The following is a 19218-nucleotide window of genomic DNA, read 5'->3' as shown; positions in this document are numbered from 1 at the left end:
TGTAACCAAAGTAAAACATAAATTCATCATAACGCTTGTTTAATTAGCCATCAGCAGTAAAGAACTTGGCCCATTCATGTAACATATCGTAAATATGCTCCACCACTGACGAATGGTATTTTTCCTCTATTTTCATCAGTTACAAAAGTAACTTACTTCACACTATAACCACCAGATATATATTAAAAATGATTAATTAAAAAAATCCATGGCACTATGCTCTATACTGATTGTGCTTGCACCAAAAACAAAATAAATTATTTTATATGCAATTTTGTGTTAGTTAGACACATATAAACAGTTCAGTTACTGTTCAAATGATTGGTGTATGTTTTGTCGGCGGTGGAGCATGTTTTAATATAACGGAAACGTATGACAAGAAGATTTATTTGAGAAATTCAGACTGGGGATATTTTTGTGTTCAAGAACGAGGTTATGCGAAACGACGATGGCTGGCTAATTAGCCTATTCTCAGCTGAAATACCTATAAAATATCTTAGGTAAATTACACTCGTTCATGTTCTTGTCAGAATATTCAGTATAGCCTAGTATAAGTCTATCTTTTGGTTTAAGAAGATTTTACGGCAAATAACTCACAAGCCGATTCTTACCTCTAATATCACTCCCATCCAGCTCCTTCTAATTTTAATCATTCTAACCATTCACCTCCCCCTCTATCTAACCAAAGCTACGCACCTGTTAGATTATTATGAAGGAAAACATCGGCGGATATTTCCGAGTCTAGAACATTGGTCACGTTAAGGATAATATCACGGAGTGTGATCTGTCGGATTTTCCTAATTTCATCGTCGGAAAATCGTCGAAATCTGTAGGGAGAAAAATAGGAAAGGAGATTAATTTTATCCGAGTGATTTATATCGCGTCGACTCATACGTATAAATGGCATTTACATGTAAATATGTTCAATGATTTTACAGCAAATAGTATACTATCAAACTAATATGGTATCAATAAAGTTATCAACTCTCTAAACTAATCTCTTCAAAAGATGTAAAATGTAATAAAACTGTACACAATAACACACTTGGATATTAACAAGTTATCGCCCTTGTGTATCTTGAAAATGTATTACAAAAAAACTAATTTTCCACTACTTGTACGAAGAGATAATTTGCTTTTTAGCTGATAGTGATAAAAAACCCATGAGTGTTACTTTACGTATCAAATCTTCGCTACCGTATCAATGTTCGCAAAATCACATGAATATCAAAAACGTGGACATAGTCTTATTACGGTATGCCACAAAAAGCTCATACATTTCTATCATAACTATAGTAGGAAATGATACACACAGGTACATACAATGGATGTCTTGTTTCGTTTCTAAAGTTGTTGGTGGTAGTTTAGCAAAATGAAATGTAAGCAACACCAAAGTAAAACCGTGTGAACGATTCAGATAAATATTCATATGAAACGAGTGATCGATTCTCGGAGAATATAAATATATGTTATTAGCAGTTTACCTTGAATCTATGTTTTCAAACCAGAACCGGTCGCCATGCCTGATTCTGAGGAACTGATCCAACATAATGGCGGTAAACAACTCGCCAGGTCCGTCCTCGGTAGTCTCCAACAGTCCACCGGAGAAAATATCAAGCTCGTCTGGGGCAGTCGTGTTTCCATATAACAATTGGAGGTCTTGCAATACCTTTTAAACACGTAATCAAAATTCCAATTGTAAATAATCATTATCATTATTTGTAAAAGTACATTAATTCGAAACGAAATTTGGTAATGTTAAGGTTTTAGACCCTGTTTAAACTATAGTGATATTTTGTATGACTATATTTCACTTGGGAACACTTGTACTTAACTAAATTGATAAAAAAAGTGTGTATGCATAAGGCCTAATCTTAGGTATTACTGTTGACTCGAAGATTCCTGTCTGTAATATTTGACAAAATATGCGAAAAATGTATATTTCAGTTCAGTAAGTCAACAGGGTTCGATGCATATTTCTGTCACCAAATAACCAAGTCACTATGTTTACTAAAGTTTATAACATGTACTAGGTTCTGATCTTACAAACAACTCGACAATCTACGATTCAACAGTATTACCTAAGGTTAGGTCCGATGCCTATACACTTTTAGCATCTATGTGTTATGTTCAAATACACCTAAGAAGTGGTATGGGCTTACAAAAAATCACAAGTTTAAACAGGGTATTAAACCTTAAATAATGTATGACGAATCGATTGGTCATTAACCATTGTCACTTTTAATTATTTCGTTTTATTGTTTTAATTCGCATACAGATTTATTAAGACGATAAACTCACCTGCAGTCGATCAAACAAACTGGGATTGATATCCCTCCAGGTGGACTTGGCGCTGAGACCGTAGGCTAACCTGACAGCATTGTATCCTGCAAGTCCGTGATCTCGGCCCCGCTGGATATTTATAGCGCCAAGGTCACGGCGAGAGAAGTCGAGGGGACCAAACACGTGGTCTATAGTGAAACAATGAAAAAGTTATACTCTCTACGATTTCATGCTCAAGAACCTTCGAAACAACTCTATCGGATCTCATAAATTTAGTAAGCTATGTTTATCATTTAATAAAATATAATAATCAATGCATCATTGTTATTGTTTTAATAAATAATTCCTCACATAACTATCGAGCCAAATATTTTCAGACGAAAAATGATAAAGCCAACCTCGCAGATCCGGCACCATTATATGGTCTTCTTTCTCAGCCAGAGTTGACGTCATGCCTCTCACAAGGTCGTCCAGTTGGGGTTCTACCGTCTCCTGTAGAGAATATGGCCAAATCAAGTTTTACTTCAAAACAAACAAGACTGTGTTAAGTTTAATATATCTACAGTACAAATTGTCTACATCGGATAGACATGCTTCCGGATTATACAGATCTTAATTAAAATGAATTAAAGAAGGAACATGTCATACAATTACTCCGGAATATACTGATATCCGGATTAGACAAAGGGGCGGATTTGACAAGTTATACTGTAATTCCGATAATTTATAAGCGGTCTAAATATACGTAGGCACCGACTCTCGCGAAAATTACTCAATTACAATGTGGGGACATACAAGAATGAGATGGATCCTTCAACATAGAGTAATTGGTAAGATTTTGCGTTGACAAATATATCTAATTATCACCTGGAATGCAAAATTGTGATAAAACTTCCATAATCTATTCGAGTGACCTTGAATCTTTTATCGAATGTTTGTTCAGAAAACGTAATAGATTTGTTTATAATGTATAGCTTGAGACATTTGTAGAATTTGTGGGAATCTAGTTTTGGATTTTAATTGCAAAATTACTATATATAAGTGAAAACTTTGTAAAAAGCTATAAAACCGAAATATGATAAAGAAATACATACCAACATTATACTCCACTTAAACAAAAATAACTGACCTGTGAATTCCAGTAGGCATTACACAGACGAAGAGCATGAACTTCATCAAGTCCTTGAATGTTTACTTTCACTTTTCTAAAGTTACAATCTCCGTTACTCTGGAGAGGTCCCCTATAAAAACAAACAAATATTATTATAAATGATCGTCATTGTTTTACTGTTTACATCAAAATCATTTCTTTTATTTTATCACATGAATGAAATTGCGTTCAGCACCCTCGTGGAATACTACTATTTTAGTAATGGTAGCTCTTCATAAAAGACGCATTAATGCAATTTATGTTATTATTTATGTTGAACCCATGGAAATGAGAATGAAGCAGTGCATTCATACCACTCTTAAAATATACAGTGTATATTTAACGAGCAAACTAACGTATCAACCACCCTAAGTAATGATCCCTTGCTTGTAAGCTGATAGTATACAGTCAATGAACTGACCTCAGCCACAGTCCAGGGGTGACCAGGGTGTGTCCGAACCTCATGGCAGCTGTTTGGAACTCTTGTGTAATGCCCGGGTGTATTTCCGTACTATAACCGTTGAAACCACAATACTCCGTGCATTCTTAAATAAAAAGACAAAAGAACGTTAGCGTTATTTAACACACAATATTATCGTTTTTTCTTACAAGCAATAATACTATATTAAATGATGTCGTTTACGGATTTTAACGTAACAACGAGCTAAGCGACCATTCATCTCTTCCTATAGCAGGTGACAAGAATGAACTATGTATATATGAATCTAGTCAAATAAAGCACTCAGACAATTGATATACATGTCATTTATTGCATAAAACAGACAATATTCCTGCAGTTGCATTATATATAAAACCTCTGTAAAAGAAGATGATACTCGGATTTGGTAAATATAATATATGCTTTCCCGAATCACAATATATTCCAACAAATTATCTTCATATGTTGGAAGAAATAAAGATATTCATTCATTCATTCATTCAATAGATTGCAATGGTGCTACATACGTGTGTCATTTTTTAGATATGGTGGGATATCAATGGTGTCCCCGGTGCTAGTGATCTTCAACCACAAAGGTAACCATTGGTACATCACAATATTCTGTAAGGAATAATGGCAACATTCAAATTATATATTTTCAAGATAAATATGTGCGATATGTGCTTCCAAATTTTATCCTAGTCAGGGATATGTGGGATTGGTGTTTATATCCCATGTGCGATTCTATGGAACCTTAAGTTTGGCCACACTTATGTGGCCATAATGTAGAATATAAGATACAATACCAGTTTCAGGGCCATCTTACCTGATGGTGTTGTGACCAGTTTCAGGGTCAATTTACCTGATGGTGTGCCATGACCAGTTTTAGGGCCATCCTACCTGATGGTGTGCTATGACCTGTTTCAGGGCCATGTTATCTGATGGTGTGTTGTGACTAGTTTCAGGGCCATCTTAAATATATCTGATGGTGTTCTATGACAGTTTCAGGTCCATCTTACCTGATGGTGTGTTGTGACCAGTTTCAGGACCATCTTACCTGATGGTGTGCTATGACAAATTTACGGGCCTCTTCAAACAGTTCCTCGTCTCCCCATGTTGGATGTTCTCTTTTCAAATCCTCTGCGATTTTGTTGTGCCAGCGGAAAAACAGTATTGCAAATGTAAGCAACATAGGATTTTCGTTTCCTCTTGGGTTACCGATTGCTGAAAATAATAATTTGATATTTAGTCTTCAAATACAACGTATTCCGAATATTGAGTTTAGCATCAACTGTACTTATCTATTGTGTTTTCATTTCTAAGTTTACCTCATACGTTATATATCACTATAGTCCACGTAACACGTAACAAACCATGATCGCATCTATATGTCCACTTAGCATTAAACATATCACATTCATCTCCCAAAGTTCCCTTTACAGGTAACATCTTACATTCGCCTATCCGAGTTTACATGTAACAGCGCACGTTCCTCTCTCCAAGTTAACTTAACAAATAGCAAGTATCAGTGTTAAAGGGTGTTACATTAGTTTATAATGCAATATTCTTTGCGTTTCAATAAAGTAATGTTTTCTGTTACCGAGGACACACATTTACATACCTAGAAACCTTGACACAGGTCGTAGTAAGTGTTGTCTTGGAGCTGGCGGATTGGCGAACGGCAGCCTGATTGTGTTCTCTGCTGGAAAGCTGTCCTTGATTGTCGCGTTTGGGTCTCTTGCCTTCAGTTTGCCGTCCTTAAACGCTCTGATGGCGTCCGTCCATGCTCTGGCGGGACCGTAGATCAATGTACCGTCCAGGTAGGGCGTGATCTCGTTCAGCTAATTCAAACAAAGATATTTTTTAATTTTACTATTGGCTTTTTTGTATGTTAAATTAGCTTGCTTGTGAAATACATATATTTTCTCCTTCTTGTACTTTGTCTTTATTTCATTATTGACATTTTATAAGTTAGACTGTGAAATACAGATGTTTAGCCTACTTGCAATTTGTTTTATTTATTTGTATCCAATTAATTTGTTTGTCTGTGAAATACATATACTTTTCGCCTTTTTTAATAGTTTAAATTTACTATTTCCATTTTATTCGGTAGCCTGTGAAATACAGATATTTTAGCCATCTTGTAATTTTATCACTTAATAATTTCCATACTGTTTTAACCTTCTTGTAATGCCAATAATGCTATGACCATGAGTGTTGGTAATGAATAGTTAATATTTCCACGATAGCATCCAATTTTCAAAATCAAAGACAGGTAGATTTACAAAATTATATTATGTGATTTTATCGTTTAAAAGTAAGAACATCAATATTCATCAATGTGGAATTAGTTAATACTAACAAAACTAGTTCGAGTTAAATGCATTTAAAATTATTAAACAATTTACATATACTGGAGTTTTAGCAACTCAATACAAATCTAATGAATTTTTCATTCACTGCTAACATTGGATTGTTTCCTCTAATCCCTAGTATTATATTGACCCCTATTATTGTTTTGCTGATCCCTACCTGTTGTCTGGGGTTATTTGGGGAAAACCCAGTACTTGCGTCGTATCTAGTCCTCAGGAAGGGCATAAAGAGATTGTCCTTTCCTTCTGGGTTATAGGGATGATCCTTAGGCACTGGGATATTCTCAAACTCACGAGGACAGCCTGGCCTCTGAGAGTCCAAAACTTCTTCAACAACCTGTTGGCCTGTAGGTTAAATTAGACCAAAATGTAAATACGATTACACTGCCAAATGTAGGTGAAACGTGTGAAGACATTGGGTCTTTATCAAAATGGTGATTTACCAAGATAAGTAGCTTTCAATAAATGACAGCATTTACATTTTCTGACATATTTATTATGACAGTTTTACACATAAAACAGTTTACAAATATTCTTGTTATATATTATCATGTATAATTCAAAGACATTCTTACCAACAGAAGTTAAAATCTATATAATAAAGAAAGTTTGACAAACAAAGGAGAACAATACATAACCAACCCATTGTCAAACATAGCCAAAAGACTTACCGAAGTAGACCATCATTGCGTTTCGTCCTCTGGCCGAGCCAAGTCCCGGCGTACCACTGTGGGCCTTTTCACTAATTGTGAATGGATTCGGCCTGCTTTGTCCTGCCATGTGGTACACTCCATCTGCATATACTGGAGACGATCTTCGCAATAACTGTCCATCTGGAAATGATACAAAAGATTTTGATACAGAATGTGATTATATAAAGATACATTTTAGTGAACTGTATCCTATAATATATCAAAGTACAAAATTCCTTAATACACATGCTACTATTTGGTCGCTTTACGTACTCCTTTATTGATATTACTCCATGTATCTAACAGAATTCCAGTTCTCATTTACTGAGTATTTGTATCCCCTTATGATGTCTTTGACCAGATATGGTTCATATGTATTCAGTACTTAATGGTAAATAGCGTTTTGAGATCCACTTCGCAGTCTTCTCGGATATATAGGGTTAGAGTCGTCATTTTTGCAAAATGATATCCTCTTTATGCGGCTGATAAATTGAAGATAATTAATCTCGTTACTACTCCCTTTCCTACTCAAGAATTTCATAATTATCATTTTACATTGCATGTCAGGGGGTACTTCTAATACAATAAATCTGCAAATCACATAACTCGAGTAATGTGACTAAATACTTATATGCACTTTTGTGATTTCAGGGCGACACTGAAATTTTCTTAACCGCCAATGTCGAAAATTGCTTCCATTTATCTTGTCTTTGTATGTTTTGAATTTACTTTTAAAAGTTCATTTAAAAGGAATACAATACATTCCGGGAACCATACAATCACTGCTATAAATAGCTTCTTTACAAGGTGTTATAGTAGATAGTATGGCTAATCCAAGCCCTAGCCTTAATCATGCTATTATCATTATAATTATTTTTGTTCCATTAAAGATCTGACTCCGATTTCTGGAAACAAAGGCGCAGGCCTAAATCTAAACTGCTTTCTCCGTATGTTCCTGATAAGAAACTTTTTTGTCTGAAGTCATTTTTTTACCTGTGTCGTGCGAATAAGATTAGTCACTTATACCACATTAAATAGTTTTTTATGAGTTTGTGCATGTTCATAGCTGTATGTGAACATGTAAAACATTAATAATGTCCCTTTCATTTCAACGGTCATTTCTAAACACTTTATTTGACTGGTTTGGTTTATGCAATGGTATCTTTACACTTTATGTGTGGCGTTGCGATCACTAGTAGGATATACACACACAGTCACATTCATCAGACAAATGTTTAATGTGTGGGTTGGGCAATACATGTAGATGTAAAATATGTAAAGACATTTTAAAATTCTGTCAAGTGTCATTCTGTCCCCCCCCATTCCCCCCCCCCCCCCCCCCCCCCCCCACACACACACACACATAAAAGTTTAGCAAGATGGTAGATATTTCTTTTTATTCACAGGTATGATGCCATTCTTCAAAATTAGTGACAGGTGACCAGACTTGAAAACTCCATTTAACCTGGACAGTGGCAAACGTTAATATATCGTATATAGCGAAATCATTTGGTTCTGCGGTCTCTATAATGTCATAGCATGGTCACTGTAGTGAAGCACAAGATGTCTGATATTGATCAGGAAGAATGGATTTTATTAGAAAACATATAAACATCTGGTGTAAGTTGTGATCTATCAGCGTTACTTCCCTTCGTTTCACTCAGTATTGACGGGGTGTAACGAAGGGAAATAACGCTGGTAGATCAGTAGGCATAAACTAAAAGTGACTGTTCATCTATTGTATATAAAATAAGCTGAGATCTGATCTATAGGTTCCGTGCTAGTTGGTATTGACGTGGGTTAACTCCACCCATGACTTCCCAGATTACTAAAAGTAGAAGGTATTAGAAATCTTCATCATTCAGTTGTCACGACTGTCCTACATATTTGTTACAGTCACCTGTTTAATGTCGATTTAATGTTTCATTCTTAATTACAATGGCCCCTTATTTTTTCAGTCTTCTGATCCCTTTGTATGTGCATTTATCAGCAGTGTGTATTTTTTGCTCTACTGCCCATGACTAAGGTTATATACTATGTGTTTCTGTTGATTGTCCTTATAACAAAGCTTTATACATTTGAAGTTATACCTAAATCCTCAACAAGATCAATAGGCATAAATTAAGAGGGACTTACATCGACACCTTTCTATCGTAAGTAAAATCAGCCGAGATCTGATCTATAGTGCTAGTTGGTATTGACGTGGGTTAACTTCCACCCATGACTTCCCAGTTTACTAAAAATAGGAGGAGGTAACAGGAATCTTCATCATTCAGGTGTCACGATTCTTCCACATATTTGTTACAGTAACCATTAAATGTCGTGATCAAGTTTCATTCTTATTACAATGTCCTCTCAATTTCAACATTTCTTACACATTTTGATTGTGCATTTATCAGCAGGGTGTATTTTTTGCTCTGCTACCTATGACTAATGTTTTATATATTATGTGTTTCGGTTGGTTTTCCTTACAACAAGGCGTTATATGCTTGAGTTAATCCTGAATCATTATCCACCACCTACACCGAACGCCGTATCCATATATAATAGTAGGCAAAATATACAATTTATAAGATATTGTAAATCAATGTTTCAAACATATATAAGAAATCAGGTTATTCCTGTATTTTGTTGATAGAGGCAACTATGATTGGAATGCTATGAATTATTGCTGTATCATGAAGGAAGTAGTAAATGAAATAAATACGTTTTTTCTTTATACTTTTTTTTGCGTCATTTGTTTCTTCGTTACAAATACCTATCTGTTACAACGCTATTAAGAACGAGGCAAAAAGGATTAACTCTTGTTGGTGTCATCGTCAATTTGCATTGATAGTATGAAGTACAAATCCCATCAAAATTGTATCCTTTTGGAATGGATTGGGGAAAGGTTAATAGCATCAGGGTGGAAATTTGTTTTAAGCACATATGTGGTGGTCGAGGGGCATAAAATACAAAAAAAATCACAGCAAAAGAATTAATAGAGAAAGAATGGGTTCTTTTTGGTTGTCGAGGTCTTTACATGCAATTAGACAGCAATGACACCCAGTGTATGTACACCAACGTTGTCACACAACAATAAAGATGGCGATAACTACATTAACTCCAGTACTTATAACCCTTAGTGTCTGAACACTGTAACAAGTCACGCACATCGGACACAGATGGTTACAACACATATATCTTAATGACTATAATTACGATATCCCATATCGAAAAATCATCTAGCTCATAAACGGTAATTAAGTGAAACTATTTCAAATAAAGAATATGATTAGAGACTCGAGCTTTTCTAAAATAGGGTGTAAATTCATATATTTTCCATGGATAATATAATGTTAAAAAAATTTCAAATCATAACCTAAACTTTAAATGATTTAGTTATGTGTGGATACTTTACAAAATACACGCATACTGATATAACCCAGAACATTCCAGAGATATACTGTTTCTAGGTAGTGTTATCATATGTTATCTAGAACGTATACAAGGACGCAGAGTCTTTATTGTACCATATCATAGTGTAAGTGTAGTGTTTTCCGTTGATCTAGGTAGGCGATTCCTAAATTAATTAACTGAATTGACTTGACAATGGCTATACACTTACAACACTAGAGTGGACCAGTAACCCATTTCCCATAGCCATTATACAAATAAGTTCAGGAATATCGTTTCCTTTGTATAGGGAATATATTAATTATGGTTCTAAACATCCCCAATTTAATTCAGAAATTAAAAACAAACAAAAGCAGATAACGTTCCTGTCTCGTAGCATTGCATAGACAATGGCTATATTCTTAAAACAATATACCTATAGTCGTTATTCAAGTGGACACACGATTATCATTTCCTTTTTACAGGGAATAAACTTTATTTCTAATCCTAAACTTGATTTCTATTCGTAATCACAAATCACCAACTATATCAGATAATGAGCAGAATTCAAGACGGTTTATATAATATAACCATAATCAAAATAAGTAATACTGTATTTACAGTAAGTGTTGTAACAAAGTGTGATCACACAGTCAACCAACTCCAGTCAACGCAGATGACAGTAACAACAGTAGTGTTAAAGGGTTTGTAACAAAACTTGCTATTTTAACTTTTCCTGGTAACCAGACCCTATCAATGTTGCCTGATACAGGTTCCCCGACACTCCGCGAAGCCATTCATCTACATGTAGCTGCCTGATTTTATTTAATGAGCTAGAAGGTTACAAATGAGTGATGGAACAGGACTGGGTCGTTCATCAGTGACTAGTTAGGTTGTGTTCAGTGGTCCCGGGTTCGACACTTGGTCTGACCACGAACTATGTAAGCTAAAAATAATCTGACAGCATGTCTTGGTACATACATTTATGTAATAATATATGAGACCAGAGAGAATATTACCAATTCATTCATTATATATTTCTTATGATAAAATACGTGTATATGTGGGTATGGCCTCTAAATGACTTTGTAATCAAACTGAAAACGATTTATCCCTTTGCGTTGTGTTTTGTTTGATTGTATACAAATTATAACATTGTAAGTGGATGTCTGTCACGGATGAATAGAACCTTGGAATGCTTTATCGGTTATAACTCGATGGCTGATCTTTCGATGGCTAAACCTTTTATCACACGTATGTGGTAATAACTAGGCCAGACAGGCGCTGACGTATTGTGGGAAAAGCAGAACTTCCATACCAATGGAGGAAGGGTCAATCAAATACAGGGCCGTTTTCGTTTATTCGGAACAACCGGTTCGACCGTTGGTGAAAGTCATTATTTAAAGTATAAATCCTGACGGACCTGCATTTTTTTATACAGGCCTGTGAGGGCTTTGCCAAAGCTCGTCTGAAAACAATATAAAATCATCCGGTCCGTCTGTAATTAATAGACGAACAACTAGGTCCAACCAGTCAAACCGTATAATCGAAAACGGCCCTGCACTAACTGTCATAGCGACCTTTGTATAACGACCACCTGCTTAATTCGGTCACTTCCTTGTGGCCTTGAGGCTGAATGTCAACAGCATTTGACCCATGTATAAAATACTCCGTCGCCGTATATGCGTGTATGCTTGTGGGCCATCATTAGCTCAAACACAGTAAATGTGGGGGGGGGGGAGGGAGGTGGGGAACTGGCAAACTATTTGAAGTGTGTTTTTCTCTGAATAACTTAACAATTTTATGTAGCTTAAAACCGTAATTGACATATATGGGCATATCTTCTTTATTTCAATGACAAAGCCATATTCAACCCTAATACAGATAGATGAAAATTTAACAATTTACAGAGAAATAGACTGGTATCCCTTGGTCGAAATGGATTCCACATCATATACCTTTCTAGATTTTATCCTGGCAATTACCCCCGCCTAACTACGCAAAATTGCATTAATAAATAGCATACAGTACTAAGTGGTGTCAATCCCGATAAAGAACCTATAGGACATAAAAGTTTGACAAACCGGAGACAGGACAAATAGAGATCAGTGATTCGTTTCTACATCATAGTTATTGGCCTGATTCAATAGAGATGTATCGGATACATATACATTTACTCAATATTTAATTATTCTACTTATGCTACACATAATTCTGTTTATAACAATGGTTTGACTTGTTGGAACGCCTTATGTCTTGTTTTAATCCACATGATGGATTATTAGTAAATGTCATCCTTTTTTTTTGGGGGGGGGGGGGGGGGTGGCCATTCAATTTCATGTAGAGTATCAAAATATTCCGTCTTTGTTATTACAGAGTTAGCTCCCTTGCGGGTAGGTATCGATTGTTACGTCATTATTTTGTGGGCGCAATTCATGTTATTTTCTCCGAAAAGTATGACGTTACGCTATAGCAAACGCATGACATCACAATCAATACCTACCCGCATGTGCAGATAGCTCTGTAATATGCAAATATTGAATATACATGTGTAGCTCATTGGTATGCTGGTCCATGTTGTAATATAAAAATGAAAATGTTGGTACTGTTCATTATATGTGTGTAATGCATTTAAATGAAATAAAATTTTGTAACACTTGTAGTAAGAAATATCCAGATTACACAATCATTAAGTATGACAACTAGCATTTATTTAGGATTTCACGGGTATGGAGAGACAGGGGATTTTTATAGATAATAAAAGATATCATTAGTTATTTACTCGCCTGATAGGAAATAATTTGAGCTGGTCAAGTGCCAATTGTATTTCCCCGGTTTTTACAATGATAAACATTAATCATAGATCGCTTCGTACAATTATATCAGGTTTACTAAAAAAGTCAGATTACTGTAGTATATATAATTTATTAATACCTTTGTTATCAATGCTTGTGAAGCCAGGACTTGGATATTGATGGCAGTGGAAAATGTAGCGTAACAGAATTATTTAGTGTTTACATGTTTGAACTTTTTCTATCTCTATTGAAATTCAGAATGTTGAAGTATCCAATAAAAAGCTTTCTTCATTTTGTATGATTTCACTTTTTACTCTCTAAGGTAGAGGTGAAATCTTGTTTCAAAAATGAGTATTATAAATGAAAACGTATTTCATATACTATATACATTTACATGTGTACTGTTGAAATAAGTTTGTACTGATCGTCAGCTCGTCCGCTATATTGAACTTAAGGTAATATGTATGACGTCACTTGTATGGTCATTTAGCTACTCCATTACGCATTTGGCTGATACATTTAATAGGTTTAAATGTTTAATTATTTGTATACGCTTTGATTATGTTAAGACCTCCGACATCTAATTAGTTGTTTGTCCCAGTTTTTAACGCGCAATGTATCCTATTTTGACATCAACTCAATTCTGAGTCAACTCTAATTACCAATCGCAAATACAAAAATCGCGAAGATGTTTCTAATGAGAGTACATTCAGATTTGTTTTCGTGTTATGTCTCGAAAACATAAACACTACTCAAATTCATCGTTCTAATTCAATCTTCTATATCTTCAACATCATTTTGACTTTTTTTCTAATACCCCCTTATCAGCCAAGCAGAAGCGACTGATAAAATATTTTCAAGCCAATGAAGGCAAGAAAAAATGAATACGTGAGTATTAAGTATGATAATCAAAGACGAAAAAGAAACAATATACATAATATACAGTGTACATAACGGGATTTGTTTAATGAGAATCAACGGGAAATAACTACCAACATCATCGGGATAATTAGAACTTACCGATGGCGCCCCAGTCTATGTGGACAGGATTGTTGTACCAGCCATCCTGGGGACTGTACTCGATCTCCTCGTGATCAGACTGACAACCTGTAAATAGGTAAATTGTTTTAGTACATCACATGATAATTACTAGGAATGCGATTGGATAACAGCCATGACCAATTTTGCGACAGTTCCCTGTCCTTCTTGAATACGGGAGACTATACCTGACTACGGGGAATATCCAGGGAATGAGCACGCGAACAAATATATGACGTCATAATGAATGTCATGTGACGTACTTTTATTAGTCTTCGACTCGGGGACTATACCTCGCCAGACACTATAGGAGAACAGTTCCCTCTGGAAAGGGCCATAATAGAATAATAGTGAATATCTATAAGTGATGTAAATAAGTAAATCATTATAGTGAATATCTATAATTGCTATAAATAAGGTTAATCGTTATACTGAATATCTGTAATTGCTATAAAAAAGTAAATCGTTATAGTGAATACCTATAATTGCTACAAATAAGTTTATCGTTATAGTGAATATCTATAATTGCTATAAATAAGTTTATCGTTATAGTGGATATATATAATTGCTATAAATAAGTAAATCGTTATAGTGAATACCTATAATTGCTATAAATAAGATTATCGTTATAGTGAATATCTATAATTGCTATAAATAAGTTTATCGTTATGGTGAATATCTATAATTGCTATAAATAAGAAAGTCTTTATAGTGAATATTTGTGATACATGTAAATAGATAGTTCTTTATATTGAATAGCTAAACACATGTATGCTTTATACCTGTAAATAAATTAATCGATATAGTCAATATCTAAACACATGTATGCTTAACACCTGTAAATGAATAAATCGATATAGTGAATATCTTAACACACGTGTGCTTAAAATCAGTAAATAAATTAATCGTTATAGTGAGTATCTAAACACATGTGTGCTTCATAGCTATATCTAAAGCATCCTTATAATGAATATCTATAATAGCTACAAATGAAATGATCGTTATAGTTTATGTGTACACGTAATAAAATAAGGTAGGTATTGTTAAGAAGCTTTACTTTCTTCAGCAAGGTAAGTACATCATCAAGTAATTATCTTGCATACCACAAAATTGTTACATCTGTGCAGTTGGACAAATTTAATTGGATTAATATGTAAGAAGTAGCAATTCCTTCTTTGTGAGCACGTGTGTGAATGTGTGTGCATGTATGTATGCGAGCTCCTGTGTTTCTTATCTTATTGTCTGCGTCATTTTCTACGTTTTTGTTTCTATTACATTTATGTATTGCCAATACTATTGGACATCATATCCGAACACATTAAAATGACAACCAGCAAACCAGTCGTCCTACTCCCTTAGTGCTGAGTGCAACTAAACCATTTTTTAGGATTTCGCATGAAAATGCAAGTTACCTTAATAGTGACTGTGTATGAAGTAAATATGAACAATAATTACGCCATAAATCGATTCTGAAGTATCTAGACCAAGGCACATTATCAACGATCTTCCTTACAATGGTGACACTTTTGCCCTTCTGAAACAATTGTTAGTTGACATACCCAGGCCGATTATCCACCAGGATGTTTGAACTATAAGGTGATTGTATTACAGTACGTTTTTATATGTTGAATTAAATTTGTTAATGGTAGATAATTGTACAATGTATATTCTGGTATAACAAACCACGGCTTATCAATGGAATGTGTTTTTACTGAAAGCAAACATACTTAAATAAATAAATACAATAAATATTTAATCAAATCGTAACGAATCATGTTTTAATCCAAACATAGGTGTGCCACATGTTTTACTAGGAAGTGGCGTCATAATGTGTGTCTATGTTGCTATATTTTCAACCAGGAACACAACCTGTACTGGCATTAACAGTAACGCATTTACAAAGGTGATAGATTTGAATAAGTCTTAGACACTTGTTTCGATTTCCCTTTATATCAATTGTGTATTATATTGTCGTATATTGTATTAAGATTCAGAATTCAAACAAAAAACGTTTAAACATTTGTAGTTCTACAAAGGATCACACCTGTGTTTAAAGGAATGCATGAATCATTGAATGGTAACATGGTATCATCAAAACTACTAGCAACTCAGTTATGTTTCTTCATGCTTTCAGTTTCTTTATAGTTAAATTAGCTTTTAGTTCTCAGTTCTTTTTTCATTTATTCGTATTATATTATCTTTGTAGAGCAATGATATTGATAAAGTAACCAACAGACAAGGTACGATTCACTCCGTCAATGTGTTACAATAGGTTATCATACAATGGGACCGAGGATGTTATTTATTTGTTTATCTATTTCATTTCAATTGGTCCACGGGACGGTTTGACGGTATGACGGTTGTCATTCTAAGATAGTAATTTTCGATTGCATTTGCAAAATTTTCGACATTATTAAAATTATCGAGTTACAAAGCACCTAAATTGTGTTTAGGGATAGTCAGTCAAATAGAAATATAAAAGATGTCACGTTGACCCTATATACCAGGAAGTTAAATAATTACAATAGAGGGTCTATAGACACGCCATCAAGCGTGACGACAAAAATAAATGTCCAAATGGCCGTTAGAGGAAGTGATTTTCTGCTGTGTAGAGAATGCATATTGAGATAAAAGCTATGAATTGCCTGTTTGTTGTCTGAAGTATCTCATTTCACTACCTGTTTTAAACTTTTTCCATTTACAATAACATGTTGAATACAACGCTGCATGGTGTGTGTCCCCGCATTATCTTAACTGTGGCACGTTCAACGTAAACGTTGTAAGGTTCAGTTATCTCATTGATTTATTTAGCTTCATTTAGCTACAAATGAATCGATTTATTACAGATTTTTTTTATTTAAATCGTTACATGCTAAATATTGGTTGTCATGATAACGTCTGAAAGGCAGTTGTAACATATGATTTGTGCTGTAGACATTTTAAAAATTCCCAAATAAAGAGAATAAAGTGTTTCCAAGACAACACCGATATTTTCACAGACTAAAACATCTTGTGGTAGGTTGATGTGATCATTTCATTACATGTATGCTGCTTCTTTTGTCATAAATAAAAAACATTTCTTATCGACAAACTGCCGTGTCCATGTGATAATAATTTCTGAAATCGGGAAAGAGAAAAGAGAAAGAAAAAACTCCAGAAATATACCCCATATCTTTTCATTATAATTCGGTGATATCGGAGAAGGGCCCAAAATGAAATGAGGAAGTACATGTAGATTTAATTCAGCGGTCTTTTGACAATTTAATATGTTTACACTGTAAGTTGTTCCAGGTACACGAGATAATCCTATTTCTTAAAACGTTCGTTCACGAGTGCTACGCCTCAAAAGGAATGTTTGTTAGGTGTATACAAGTATACAATATGTCGTATGTTGGGTGGGTGTAGGTATATCGGTTAGCATTGAGTACTGCTCATGGGAATAATGAGCTAAATGTGTTAAATGAGGTGGAGAATAAGGATACTTTAGGAGGAAGGATGCGTTTATTTAGATTATATACTATCATATTGTAGAGAGGCTGAAAAGGTATGTGGGTATATAGATCCGTGAAAGTATCTAGAAAGGCGGGGTATGTTATTGATAATGGCATATTGGAAGATATGAGTATGTTATTGGTGTTGGTATATTGGAGGATATGGGTATGTTATTGATGTTGGTATACTCGAGGATGTGGGTATGTTATTGATGTTGGTATACTGGAGGATGTGGGTATGTTATTGATGTTGGTATACTGGAGGATATGGGTATGTTATTGATGTTGGTATATTGGAGGATATGGGTATGTTATTGATGTTGGTATACTGGAGGATATGGGTATGTTATTGATGTTGGTATACTGGAGGATATGGGTATGTTATTGATGTTGGTATACTGGAAGATGTGGGTATGTTATTGGTGTTGGTATACTGGAGGTTATGGGTATGTTATTGATGTTGGTATACTGGAGGATATGGGTATGTTATTGATGTTGGTATACTGGAGAATATGGGTATGTTATTGGTGTTGGTATACTGGAGGATATGGGTATGTTATTGATGTTGGTATACTGGAGGATATGGGTATGTTATTGATGTTGGTATACTGGAGGATATGGGTATGTTATTGATGTTGGTATACTGGAGGATGTGGGTATGTTATTGATATTGGTATACTGGAGAATATGGGTATGTTATTGGTGTTGGTATACTGGAGGATATGGGTATGTTATTGATGTTGGTATACTGGAGGATATGGGTATGTTATTGATGTTGGTATACTGGAGAATGTGGGTATGTTATTGGTGTTGGTATTGTAACTTTTCTGCGCGGGTTGCGTATTTCAGCAATCGCCAAGTAAAAGTAATATATAAGGGATTCGGTTCCAGCCTAGCACTACTCCATAAAAGAACAAAGTCAGGAATAAAAATCAACTTATGATTTATTATAATCACAAATTATCAAAGTACAGGTACTGGATACATCGAGATCTACAAAGGCTATACAAATATTCTACACTAAATACTGATCTAGATTCTTGAATACATTATTGGAATATTGAACATTTCCATAGATGGAGGTGCTTCCATCTATACTGGTATAATGCTCCGAATATGGAGAAATAAATACCTACTATATAAAAGCTATTATAATAAACATTAATTATTAGATAAGAATATGTAATGAGTCTATAGACAGAGGTGCTTCCATCTACAAATAGTGTTTCCGAATACGGAGACGTTTCCCCGTTTTCGCCAACGGACAACACTCATATTCTGAGAGCTTTGTAACTTAACTCTATAAGAGTTATTCCCCTTGGAACGTTAAGTTCCCTTTACGGAGAAGCTCAAACATCTTGAACCACTATTAGGTCATTGGTTTGAGGAGACTCAAGGCTTTCCAAAGTTTAGGGCCAGAAGAGGCGACCACTCGTTTGGGAGCTCAAATGAGTTCTGACTTTCGTCCGATTTCACCCCCTTTTATAGCCTGCGCTGGTGATCATCCGACGAGTCCGAGCCAATCAAAACGCTTGTTACATAGCGCGTGCGGAATCCGCGAAATCCAACCATAACAAATGGCG

General features: G+C 34.8%; 1 protein-coding gene across 5 annotated transcripts in view; it reads right to left on the bottom strand.

Annotated features, from left to right (window-relative positions):
• LOC138333323 (dual oxidase 2-like) overlaps positions 1-19218 on the bottom strand; it is a 50915-nt gene that overhangs the window by 16838 nt on the left and 14859 nt on the right. For 4 of the 5 annotated variants that reach the window (XM_069281623.1, XM_069281625.1, XM_069281624.1 and 1 more), the window contains exons 2-13: positions 14127-14213; positions 6916-7077; positions 6405-6589; positions 5494-5713; positions 4930-5096; positions 4400-4493; positions 3855-3978; positions 3413-3524; positions 2682-2775; positions 2302-2471; positions 1485-1669; positions 697-827 (exon numbers count right to left, since the gene is read on the bottom strand). In XM_069281623.1, coding sequence (XP_069137724.1) covers positions 697-827; positions 1485-1669; positions 2302-2471; positions 2682-2775; positions 3413-3524; positions 3855-3978; positions 4400-4493; positions 4930-5096; positions 5494-5713; positions 6405-6589; positions 6916-7077; positions 14127-14213 — 1731 coding nt within the window. Of the gene's footprint in view, positions 1-696; positions 828-1484; positions 1670-2301; positions 2472-2681; positions 2776-3412; positions 3525-3854; positions 3979-4399; positions 4494-4772; positions 4821-4929; positions 5097-5493; positions 5714-6404; positions 6590-6915; positions 7078-14126; positions 14214-19218 lie in introns of those variants that run through there. The other variant, XM_069281627.1, reaches the window with a different exon arrangement.

The sequence above is a fragment of the Argopecten irradians genome, chromosome 10 (genome assembly GCF_041381155.1).
Source record: "Argopecten irradians isolate NY chromosome 10, Ai_NY, whole genome shotgun sequence".
Taxonomy (NCBI): domain Eukaryota; kingdom Metazoa; phylum Mollusca; class Bivalvia; order Pectinida; family Pectinidae; genus Argopecten; species Argopecten irradians.
This window is presented reverse-complemented; position numbering and strand designations above follow the sequence as displayed.